Source organism: Schistocerca gregaria, chromosome 4 (genome assembly GCF_023897955.1).
Source record: "Schistocerca gregaria isolate iqSchGreg1 chromosome 4, iqSchGreg1.2, whole genome shotgun sequence".
Classification (NCBI taxonomy): Eukaryota; Metazoa; Arthropoda; class Insecta; order Orthoptera; family Acrididae; genus Schistocerca; species Schistocerca gregaria.
Genome location: NC_064923.1, coordinates 308,888,991 through 308,901,986, shown reverse-complemented (window position 1 = coordinate 308,901,986; position 12,996 = coordinate 308,888,991). Strand labels below are relative to the sequence as shown.

Below are 12,996 nucleotides of genomic sequence, written 5' to 3'. Positions count from 1 at the left end.
TCAGTCCGCTAGACTTAGAATTACTTAAACCTAAGTTACGTAAGGACATCACACACATCCACGCCTGAGGCGGGATTCGAACTTGCGACCGGAGCGGTCGCGTGGTTCCAGACTGAAGCGCCTAGAACCGCTCGGCCACACCCGCTGGAAGCTGTCGTAAAGGAGAGAGGGTTGAACGCACTATATAATAATGTCCGGATGCTTTTGATCAGATAGTGTATATAACTACATTGATGTGACAAAAGTCATGGGGTTGCGACATTCACATATACAGATAGCGGTAGTATCGCTTACGAAAGGTATAAAAGGGCTGTGCATTGGCGGAGCTGTCAATTGCGCTCACATGATTCATGTGAAAAGCTTTTACGATATGATTATGATGCTTGACGGGAGAATGGTAGTTGGGGACAAAAGAAAATCGTTTGGGTATTCAGTGGTCCGAGATCCACAGTGTGCAGACTGTGGCGAGGATGTCAAATTTCAGGCATTACGTCTTACCATTGACAACGCAGTCGCCGATGGTCATCGCTTAACCACCGAGAGCAGCGGCGTTTACGTCGAGTTTTCAGTGCTAACAGACAAGCAACATTGCGGGAAAGCGGGAATCAACGTGGAACGTACGACGAAGGTATCCGTTAGAATAGTGCGGCGAAATTTGGCGTTAATGGGCTATGATAGAAGACGACCGACGTGACTGCCATCTCTAACAGCACCAGATTGCCTGCAGCGCCTCTCCTGGGCTCTCTACCTTATCGGTTCGGCACTACATGACTGGCCGGCTGATGTGGCCGAGCTGTTCTAGGGTGCTTCACTCTGGAACTGCGCGACCGCTACGGTCGCAGATCCGAATCCTGCTACGGCCATGGATGTGTATGGTGTCCTTAGGTTATTTATCTTTAAGTACTTCTAAGTAGTTCAAAACTCTACAATCTGGTGAGCAAAATGTATGAGACAGGCGAAATTCCCTCAGACTTCAAGAAGAATATAATAATTCCAATCCCAAAGAAAGCAGGTGTTGATAGATGTGAAAATTACCGAACTATCAGTTTAATAAGTCACAGCTGCAAAATACTAACACCAATTATTTACAGACAAATGGAAAAACTGGTAGAAGCCGACCTCGGGGAAGATGAGTTTGGATTCCGTAGAAATATTGGAACACTAGAGGCAATACTGACCTTACTACTTATCTTAGAAGAAAGATTAAGGAAAGGCAAACCTACGTTTCTAACATTTGTAGACTTAGAGAAACATTTGACAATGTTGACTGGAATACTCTCTTTCAAATTCTAAAGGTGGTAAGGGTAAAATACAGGGAGCGAAAGGCTTTTTACAATTTGTACAGAAACCAGATGGCAGTTATAAGAGTCGAGGGGCATGAAAGGGAAGCAATGGTTGGGAAGCGAGTGAGACAAGATTGTAGCCACGGTGTTATTCAATCTGTATATTGAGCAAGCAGTAAAGGAAACAAAAGAAAAAATTCGGAGTAGGTATTAAAATCCATGGAGAAGAAATGAAAACTTTGAGGTTCGCCGATGACATTGTAATTATGTCAGAGTCAGCAAAGGACTTGGAAGAGCAGTTGAATGGAATGGACAGTGTCTTGAAAGGAGGGTATAATATGAACATCAACAAAGGAAAAACGAGGATAATGGAATGTAGTCGAATTAAGTCTGGTGATGCTGAGGGAATTAGATTAGGAAATGAGACACTTAAAGTAGTAAAGGAGTTTTGCTATTTGGGGAGCAAAATAACTGATGATGGTCGAAGTAGGGAGGACATAAAATGTAGACTGGCAATTGCAAGGAAAGCGTTTCTGAAGAAGATAAATTTGTTAACATTAAGTATAGATTTAAGTTTGAGGAAGTCGTTTATGTTTGTATGGAGTGTAGCCATGTATGGGAGTGAAACATGGACGATAAATAGTTTGGACAAGAAGAGAATAGAAGCTTTCGAAATGTGGTGTTACAGGAATGCTGAAGATTAGATGGGTAGATCACATAACTAATGAGGAGGTATGGAATAGGATTGGGGAGAAGAGAAGTTTGTGGCACAACTTGACTAGAAGAAGGGATCGGTTGGTAGGACATGTTCTGAGGCATCAAGGGATCACAAATTTAGCATTAGAGGGCAGCGTGGAGGGTAAAAATCTTATAGGGGGACAAAGAGATGAATACACTAAGCAGATTCAGAAGGATGTAGGTTGCAGTAGGTACTGGGAGATGAAGGAGCTTTGCACAGGATAGATTAGCATGGAGAGCTGCATCACAACAGTCTCAGGACTGAAGACCACAACAACAACAGTTCTAAGTTGTAGGGGACTGATGACCTCAGATGTTAAGTCCCATAGTGCTCAGAGCCATTTGAACTAGACGACTGGAGAACCGTGTCCTGATCAGATGAGTACCGATTTCAGCTGATGATAGGGTTCGAGTGCGGTCCAAGTCGTCAACAAGGCACTTTGCAAGCTAGCGGTGGCTCTATAAAGGTGTGGGTTGTGGTTAAATGGAACGGACTAGGTCATTTGGTCCAGCTGAACTGATCATTGACTGGAAATCGTTACATTTGGCTGCTTGCAGGCCATATGCAATCATTTGCGTTGGAATTTTATGGATATAAATGCGCCATGTCACCGGGCATCAGTTGTTCGTGATTCAGACGACTCTGGACAGTTCGTGCGTATGGTTTGGCCAGCGAGGTCGTCCGGCATGAATCCCATCGAACATTTACGGGAGATAATAGAGATGTCTGTTCGTGCACAAAACACTTTTGCGATTATGGACGGTTATGGAGGCAGCATGGCTCACTATTTCTGCAAGGGACTTCCAACGACTTGTTCGGTCCATGCCACGTCGAGTTACTGCACTACGCTGGGCTAAAAGAGGTCCGACACATTATTGGGAGGTATCAGATGACTTTTGTTACCTCTGTGTACAGTGTCCACGTATTCACCTATCGCACCATTCATTTGTCAACAGACAATCTGAGCAGTTCTCTTAGGTTGTTCGCAGATGATGCTGTGATTTACCGTCTAGTAAGGTCATCTGAAGACCAGTATCTGTTACAAAGCGATTTAGAAAATATTGCTGTATGGTGTGGCAGGTGGCAGTTGACTACATAACGAAAAGCGTGAGGCGATCCACATGAGTTCCAAAAGAAATCCGTTAGAATTCGTTTAATCTATAAATAGTACAATTCTCAAGGCTGTCAATTCAACTAAGTACCTGGGTGTAAAAATTTCGAACAACTTCAGTGTGAAAGACCACATAGATAATATTGTGGGGAAGGCGAGCCAAAGGTTGCGTTTCATTGGCAGGACACTTAGAAGATGCAACAAGTCCACTAAAGAGACAGCTTACACTACACTCGTTCGTCCTCTTTTAGAATATTGCTGCGCGGTGTGGGTTCCTTACCAGGTGGGATTGACGGAGGACATCGAAAGGGTGCAAAAAAGGGCAGCTCGTTTTGTATTATCACGTCATAAGGGAGAGAGTGTGGCAGATATGATACGCGAGTTGGGATGGAAGTCATTAAAGCAAAGACGTTTTTCGTCGCGGCGAGATCTATTTACGAAATTTCAGTCACCAACTTTCTCTTCCGAATGAGAAAATATTTTGTTGAGCCCAACCTATATAGGTAGGAATGATAATCAAAATAAAATAAGAGAAATCAGAGCTCGAACAGAAAGGTTTAGGTGTTCGTTTTTCCCGCGCGCTGTTCGGGAGTGGAATGGTAGGGAGGTAGTATGATTGTGGTTCGATGAACCCTCCGCCAAGCGCTGAAATGTGAATTGCAGAGTAATCATGTAGATGTAGATGTAGACACTAGCGTGCACATTGCTCAGTAGCAAGTTTCAGACATTCGTACGCAAGTTGGTCTAGTATAGAGTATCGAATACTCTGTCGTGGGTATGTCTCACGTCAGTACAGAATATATACCATACAAAATTTAGTCATAACTTTTACAGCCCCGGAGCAAGGCCAGGAAGTTTTCTCTCTTGTCTCGTGAACCGCCGCTGCTGTCTGTGCTCCTACCCTTCCGTCGTTTGGAGAGGTGAGCCTCGCGGACGCACGCTGATCGTGCTCCAAAGCGTGGGTGGGCCGCGTCGTTATCTCGGGGCCTGGAGTGACCGCCGTCGCTGCCGCCGTCGCCGCCACCCCTCGGAGCGACGCCGGCGCATGCGCGGTGGCCGCGGCGGTGAGCGCCCCCGTCCTAAGGCCTCCCGGTCACCAGTAGGCTGGCAGCGGCGGTGGCGGCAGGGGAGGCGGAAGATTTGCTGAGACTGGGGCGGCGCCATGGCGGCCGCGGACCTGGCGGTACGTAGCCGGGGCGCTGCGCGCAATACGCTCCGCTCCTAGCGAGCGACGGCTGCTCACGGCTCTTGAGAGAACCCAGCTGCGTCCGGCCACTGTGCGCTACTCGGATCACGGTGGCTGGTAAATTTCCCACCGTCCCTTGATCTCTGTTATATTTTATACCACAGTGCCGTAATCAGCTTCAGCGAGACAATGGTCATCTGAGACGGTCAACAGATAGAGGATCTAGAGTTGTAAAACTACCGTAGGGTATCACAAGTACGGTAGTTTTCCTGGTAGCTTTGGCCACTTATCGATAATAACAGAAAACTCTTGCCTTTGATCGTGATGAATAACTTACTATGGATTACAAAAACAGCAATAGTAATGTAGATTTTTTAATGTTTGTGAATGTAAACGGTACTTGCATCAGAAGTAACTGCTTTGGTTACATAAAAGCGCTGAAGTTATACCATCAACTAATTTTTATTGTTTAAAAAATGCAATTTATATTTTGTAGGGATATTGAATACACAACGGACTGACACAGAATGATATGCTGTTCTACTGATATGCAAAACAAACAAACAAAAACGAAAAAAAAAGAGAAGTCGCAGCTCCTAGTTTCTCTCTTACATGTTCATTTACGTTTCTTTCTCTACTAGTACTACTAATAGTAAATGCTACCCCACCATTTACTACTTCATTTATCTATTGTACTAAAACGAAAGAATAGTTTTGGTAGAGAGCAGCTCTAAAGGAAACAAATGATCATTACAGAATCTATAAAAATTACTAAGCAGTCACCTACATCAGTTTATTACCATTGTGATCTTCAGTCCGAATATTGGTTTGGTGCAGCCCTGGACGCCAGTCTACTGCGTTCAAGCCTTTTCGCCTCGGAATAATTACTGGAACCTACATGCAATTGAAACTGCCTACGGCATTCATCCACTTGTCTCACTTCACAATTATTCCCATCACACTTCCGTCGACGACCAAACTGATTCCTTTATGCCTCTGGGTGTCTCCATCAACTGATCCCTTCTTTTAGTCAAATTTTTTCATGAATTGTTTTCCCTAATTCGATTCAGTACCTTCTTATTACTTGCTCGCTCTGTCATTCTACTCTTCAGCATTCTCATGTACCACGACGTTTCAAAAGCGTATGTTCTCTGCTTCCCTGACCGGTAGGGGACATGATGAGATGGGGAAGTGGTTCATGGGCATATCGTTATGAGGACACATTAAACAACGAAATTATTGGAAACTAGCAATAATTAATAATACTAAAGCAATGTAAGTTTTTATCTATTGCCACTCTGAAGATGACCACTGCCTGGTGGGAAAATTGTGACGGCATTGTGAAATGCTCGTGTGACTGTGCCATTAAAATAAAAAAGTAAACAACAAAATCAGTCAATAATTTAGAGTACGTCAGTTCTTTCCAAACCTCCCTCTGGCTGTCTTAGCGGCTGTCGTACTCTTATGCGCCTGTACCTGCTTGCGAACTGGACCGTGCTGTAGTGTTGCGCAGTCTGTGAACCGAAACTCAAGAGTTGTTGGACTCAACATTTTCTCGGTACCGTTGAGCTCTGACGGTGAGTATTCAAGTACCAAATCCGAGAAGAACAATTCCCTTTTCACGTTGTGGGGACCGGTTCTTGTCGGCAGCTCTCGAGAACGGAACGGTAACAGTTTGTTGTTCTCGTAAAAGATGACGAATCTCGTTTGTTTCCAGCTGCATCTCACTAAGGAAATTTTGGCAACGGCTTTCACTTTTTCACTTCTTATACAAAAAATAATATTGCATTAAAAGGTGTATTCTATATAAAAAGAATTTGATCATGGATACTTTGTATTCGCATTAACGTTACCCCTTAGGATTTCGCTAAAACTTAATATTAAAAACGGTTATGAAAACACAAGAGGATCTAATTTTTTGAAACAATGTTCTCCTGAAAATAATGACGTCGTTTAATTTTACAAATTAATTTTAAAGTTATGCAAAAAGTGAAGCTGTCATCAAGCCGAATGTTATATTGAACACCAAAATGTTTTAAAAGGCATCTTTCTGTTGGAAGCGGTAATGCGTTCCCTTCCTTTGACCTTTGAGCTGAGTCACCAAGCCAATTAGAGCGGGACCAACAGATTAAGTGGACTCCGAACTCTGATGATACTTGGCGTTCTGCCTGTAGAGAAACATTGTCGGAGGTGAAAGAAATGATAGGTGACAGATAAAAATTTTAGGACACAACTATAAAACTTGCCAAGATATCAATGCTACCATCTGACGATGAGCACATTCCGAAACTAGTAACGGAACAATATAATCATTCCTAAAAGAAACATGTGGCTTGTTACATTGTTTCCTACAGTGTAATTAAACCTAGTGTCAGAGATGATTAACTTATGCTCTGCGGAAAATACTACCATGCGGCTTCCTGTTTCATTCCCTTCCACCAGTCCATATTCTCTTATTATTTTTCCTTCTTTTCCTTTCCTACTATCGAATCCATAATAAATTTTTCCTCTCCCTTAACCATCCGAATAACTACTTTTAGCCGGCCGATGTGGCCGAGCGGTTCTAGGCGCTTCAGTCTGGAACCGCGCGACCGCTACGGTCGCAGTTTCGAATTCTGCCTCGGACATGGTTGTGTGTGATGTCTTTAGGTTAGTTAGGTTTAAGTAGTTCTAAGTTCTAGGGGACTGATGACCTCAGATATTAAGTCCCATAGTGCTCAGAGCCATTTGAACCATGTTTGAACTACTTTTATCTCATCACACATGCTCCCTGTCTCTTCATCGTCTGCGAGGTTATTTGGCATATAAACTTGTACTACTGTCGTGGCTGTTGGATTCGTCCGTCTTGACAACGATAATCTGTTCACTTAACGCTTACCCGCAATCCTATTTTATTATTCATTATTAGAAGTACTCCTGAATTACGCCTATCTTATTTTGTATTTGTAGCCCTGTACTCACCTGACGGAGGTCCTGTTCAATCTGCCACCGACCTTCATTAAATCCCACTATATCTAACTTCAACCTATCCTTTTCGCTTCTTAAATTTTCTAACTTACCTATCCGATTAATGAATCTAAAATTCCACGCTGCGATCCGTGGAATACCAGTTTCGTTTTTCCTGATGACATCTTCCTGGGTAGTCTCCGACCAGCGATCCGAAAGGGGGATTACTTCACCTCCGGAATATTTTACCCAAGAAGATGCAACTATCATTTAACCATACAGTAGAGCTGCATGCACTCGGGGAAAGTAACGGCTGTAGTTGCCTCTTGTTTTCATCCGTTCGCCGGTGATGTTACAAGGTGAGATCAGTTAATCATTCAGAGTGTTGCCCCTGAAACTATTTATCAAGACTGCTCCTCCTCCTGAGGGACCACAGGTTAGTCTGGCCTTTCCACAATTACCCATTCGTTGTGTTTGCACCTACGGGGTGAATATTTATACCGTTCAGGCGTACATGCCACCCCACCTAGCAAGGTTCGTAGTACACGAAGAATTTTTTTTTGGGAGGGGGAAGGGGCAGAAATATTATCATCTACAGAGAACGTATCACCAGCTGTCTTGGTATAAATCTCTATATTCATTAGTCACACTAACAACGTGCGGTCAACTACTATTACTGGTTTCAACATTACTATTTCATTGTAAGACAGACGTCTTTCTACTAAAAAACAGACCGTCTTCGACAGTTCTTTCGCGAAAACTGTGGGATGGTAGTAGGAGACACCTTCATGTCTAACCAGCAATAGCACTGCGATTGTGGCTGTTAAATAAAGTATTTGTACGCTATTTGAAATCACCAACCCTTTGCCCATACAACTTGGGTGACTATACTGGTGTGCACAAATTAATTTATTAGTTCTAGAATTAAAAATAAATTTTATCGCTTAAGAAGAGACTACTCTTTCAGAATCTACACCAAAGTGCCCCCTTACTAATTCGACGCTGAAATTTGACTGAAGTTGGTAATAATCCTGCACGGGTAGGACAACATTGCAGGTTCGAATTCTGACAGGGCAAGATGTTTTAATGTGTCACGAAGCCCCACAGCGGTGCAGACTGGAGAGCGAAAATTTCACTATGGATAGTGAATTCAATTTTCTATGTTTCACAGTGAGTGGTCAACCCGTGCGGCAACCACCGGCCTTTAAACCTGCTCGGATAGCATCATGTAGTTCTGCTGAAGATAAGAATTTGATACTCCATACAATTAACTGTTACGTGGATAGTATGATAGTGAAGCACAGAATCGCGAACTTCAAGGAATGGAGATGTCCGTTCTAGAGAACCAAAACGAACTAAGTATAATACGTTTACGAGTACAACCTAGATGCTAGGGATATCACTTGCTTCAACCACGCAAAAGCTTGTTTTCTTAAGAGTTCTTGAGTTTCAGATGTGTATCCAACGTATCTCTGCACATAATGTGGATTTTCATTCATGTGCTGCGCTTCTATGTAAAACAGTTTTAAGTAAATGAAGCATAGCTACAGCCAATTCTGATGTGAATTGTTACGATAACATCAAAATAAAAATAATATTTATTTTATTGATGTGTTTTGTTTGTTATGCTTTCCTTTATAATGTGATTTTAAAGATACTATTCTCGATTTAAAAAAAAAAAAAACCATTCGTTCTCTTACTTCAGTCTCACACTTTATAGATGGCCCCATTACATATAGTGTCCATTTATAATTGAGGTTAATTTCAAACTGAAAAATTTATTCACACTTGTTTGTAGGATAATGGTAGCTAGACTAAATAAAAATCAAGACACGTTCGTTGGATTTGTCGGCCTGGAAAAAGCGTTCGACGAAGCCAAATAGTGCGAGATCTTCGAAATTCTGAGAAAAATTGGGTTAAGCTATATGAAAAACGGGTAAGCAATGTGAACAAGATAAAAAATGGTTCAAATGGCTCTAAGCACTATGGGACTTAACATCTGAGGTCATAAGTCCCCTAGACTTAGAAGTACTTCAACCTAACTAACATAAGGACATCTCACACATCCATGCTCGAGGCAGGATTAGAACGTGCGGCCGTAGCAGCAGCGCGGTTCCGGACTGAAGCGCTTAGAACCTCTCGGTCACAAAGGTCGATGTGAACAAGATCAAAAGAGAAAACAATAAGAGAGGGGGACCAAGAATGAAGTTTTTGGCTTATTATTATTATTATTATTATTTCTAAAAAATTTGTTGATGGCTACAGTATTTCTTACAGTGTAATCTACGAATACAGCTGCGTTGTCCTCTAACTACATAAAATAAGTCGGCTTAAGATTCATGAAACAAGGCAATATACGTGGAAGAGACCTGGAGACACTGGAAGTTTTCGGTTGATCATATAATGGTGAAACAGGGATTTCAGAACCAGATTTTGAAGTGTAAGACATTTCCAAGAGAAGATGTGGGCTCTGACCATAATTTATTGGCTATGAACAGTAGGAACTGAAGGAACTGCGAAACGGTAGGAAATCCAGGAGATGAGACTTTGAGTGCTGCTCGACCAGGTCGGATTATAGGAAGACACCGAAGCTGTTCAGAGGCAGGCTTTTAGAGCAACACTCTAGTATTACGGAGATGCTTCGGGAATTGCAACGGGAATTCGTGCAGGGAAGGCGACGTTCTTTTCGGGGAACACTGTTGAGGAAATTCAGAGAGCCGGCATTTGAAGGTGACTGCAGACCGATTTCGCTGCCACTTATAGCCAACTAGTCTGCGGAAGTTTGTTTCACATACAACTGGAAACGCCTTATCAATATGACTAATCGCTCTTGGATATCTGATATTGGATAAATTCTGAAACGCGGCTTATGAGCAATAAAGCCATTCCTTGACCGATGTCTGATTTTTCCATTGCGACGCAGTCAGCCTGAATTCAGAACTGCTTGTTGTTTTAATTTCAAGTCTGGCATCGGATACCAAATGACAAAATAAATATTTTCGGTAATATAATTACAAATTAACAGTTTTCGTATTTGTTCCTTTGCTCATACTATTAAACCTTCCTTCTTGCCAAATTTTATGATGTAGGCCAACGGGAAGTATCCTATAGGTTTTAATGAGTGAGTTTGCGAGTATTAAAATATGTGACGTAAGTAGCCGTATCTTTTTAATGCATTGACTTAGAAGCTTCAACGTTTTTCGTTTCCAAGAGACCATAGACCTCTGTATGTGACATAAATTTCAACTTGGTACGTCTGCAAGTTCCTGCGAAAAAGGGTTTTTAACAGTCGAACAGACACATAGACCGCCAGACAACAAAGTGATCCTGTGAGTGTTCCGAGTATATCTACAGTGTTACAAAACCCTTAAAAAAATCGTAAACAGCCTACGAGTAAAGAAAATGTAGCATTGCAATACCTATACATTTCGCCAAAAAAAAAACAACCCTTAACAGACATTTGACTGAGAATAGAGAGAGATCATTGACATGTTTTCCGACGCGATTCAAGTAATCTGAGCGCTGGGTCCCACGCTTTATTGAAACTCAAGCCTTTGCCCCTGCAGAATGAATTGTCTGCCACTCAAATCTCGTTAGCTTCCTTATTACACTTGCAAGAAATTCGTGTTGTTGTCCTATTCAAACTGAAGCACGCTCTACCTTCTCAAGGGTTTTTATGTTTTTTGTCTGGTCATGAAGCATCATCATTATCATCACATCATCATCATAGTAATCCACATTCATGGATTAGGTTCTAGGAGCCAGTTCCGCTTTCAGTTTCTTAGCTCCGTAGTTTCATACACTATGTGATGAAAACTATCCGGACACCTGGCTGAAGATGACTTACAAGGTTGTAGCGCCGTCCGTCGGCAATGCTGGAATTCAATATGGTGCTGGCCCACCCTTAGCCTTAATGACAGCTTCCACTCTCGCAGGCATACGTTCAGTCAAGTGCTGGAAGGTTTCTTGGGGAATGGCAGCCCGTTCTTCAGGGAGTGTTGCACTGAGGAAAGGTATCGATGTCGGTCGGTGAGGCCTGGCACGAAGTCGGCGTTCCAAACATCCCAAAGGTGTTCTATACGGTTCAGGTCAGGACTCTGTGCAGGTTAGTCGGTTAACGAATTGAACTTCAACAGTGGGAAGAAAGAAGATGCTTAAAACATCAATGCAATCCTGTGCAGAGGCACAATAACGAGGGGTGCAAGCCCCCTCCATGAAAAACACGACCACACTATAACACCACCGCCTTAGAATTTTACTGTTGGCATTAAACACGCTGGCAGATGACGTTCACCGGGCATTCGCCATACCCACACCTCGCCATCGGATCGCCACATTCTGTACCGTAATTCGTCACTCCACATAACGTTTTTCCACTGTTCAGTAGTCCAGTTTTTACGCTTCTTACACCAAGCGAGGCGTCGTTTGGCACTTACCAGCGTGATGTGTGGCTTATGAGCAGCAGCTCGACCATGAAATCCGTTTTCTCACCTTCCACCTAACATTCATAGTACTTGCAGTGGATCCTGATGCAGTTTAGAATTGCTGTGTGATGGTCAGGATAGATGTCTGCTTATTACACATTACGACCCTCTTCAACTGTCGGCGATCTCTGTCAGTCATTAGACGAGGTCGGCCTGTACGCTTTTGTGCTGTACGTGTCCCTTCACGTTTCCAATTCACTATCACATCGGAATCAGTGGACCTAGGGATGCTTAGGAGTGTGTAAATCTCGCGTACAGACGTGTGACACAAGTGACAGCCAATCATCTGACCACGTTTGAAGACCGTGAGTTCCGCGGAGCGTCCCATGACTACTGAGGTCGCTGATATGTAGTACCTGGCAGCAAGTGGTTGCACAATGCATCTAATATGAAAAACGTATGTTTTTGGGAGTGTCCGGATACTTTTAATCACATAGTGTAGGTCGACCTATATCCCTTACCCCTTTGGGTATATATTGCAAAACTTTTTTAGCATATCTGCCTTGTTGCATTCTGTTTATATCATCCTCCCATTTCTGTTTGTACGTGTCGGCTTTCTATGTTGCTGCAAATATTTTAAGATCATTTCTGATATCTTAGTTTTTTTTATTTGGCCTGAGAAATTTCATTTCTGAAATCAATTTTCTATTAATGTCTTTCTTGTTTGTTATCCAAGCCTCAAATACGTAAAGTAGCACTGAAACAGCTAGTGTTTTGAAGAATTTCGATTACGTTTCTTTAGTTGTTTTTTTGTGTAATGTTCTTTTCGTTATTGCATAGACACCTTGAAATTTTGCCGTTTTATTCTTCACATCTTTATCATGATCAGTAGATATGTCACAGCCTTGTAACTAAAATGACTTACTCGCCCGATTACTTTGTTTTCTGTCACTATTTTTGATCGCACCTCTTATTTTGCTCGGAATGCCATTATTTTTGTCTTTTCTACTCATATTTTGCATTGAATATAACTGGAGAAAATACAGCAACATTGTTTAACTCGTTGGTTAGTTATAATACCGTCCTTATGTGTTTTATTCCCTGTTTTTGTTACAAATATAGTTTCGCTGTATAAGCTTTTTATGCCCCCCATCCAATGTTGCGCAGCGATTTCATTTTCTTGTAATATTGACCAAAATTTAATTCTGATTAATCTGTCAAAAGATTTAACACAGACGTTAAATACTATTTGTGCCTCATTATTAAATTCTTTTATTTATCACATCCCCAAAATGAATAATTTTTTG

General features: G+C 42.2%; 1 protein-coding gene across 3 annotated transcripts in view; it reads left to right on the top strand.

Moving 5' to 3' along the window:
• Positions 1–12,996, top strand: part of LOC126267000 (uncharacterized protein ZK1073.1) — a 556,825-nt gene that overhangs the window by 447,796 nt on the left and 96,033 nt on the right. Inside the window, exon 1 of one of the 3 annotated variants that reach the window (XM_049971760.1) lies at positions 4,232–4,316. The exons of the other annotated variants lie outside the window; for them this stretch is intronic. Within the exon in view, the coding sequence (XP_049827717.1) occupies positions 4,296–4,316 (21 nt within the window). The 5' untranslated portion in view covers positions 4,232–4,295. Of the gene's footprint in view, positions 1–4,231; positions 4,317–12,996 lie in introns of those variants that run through there. 3 annotated transcript variants of the gene reach the window in all.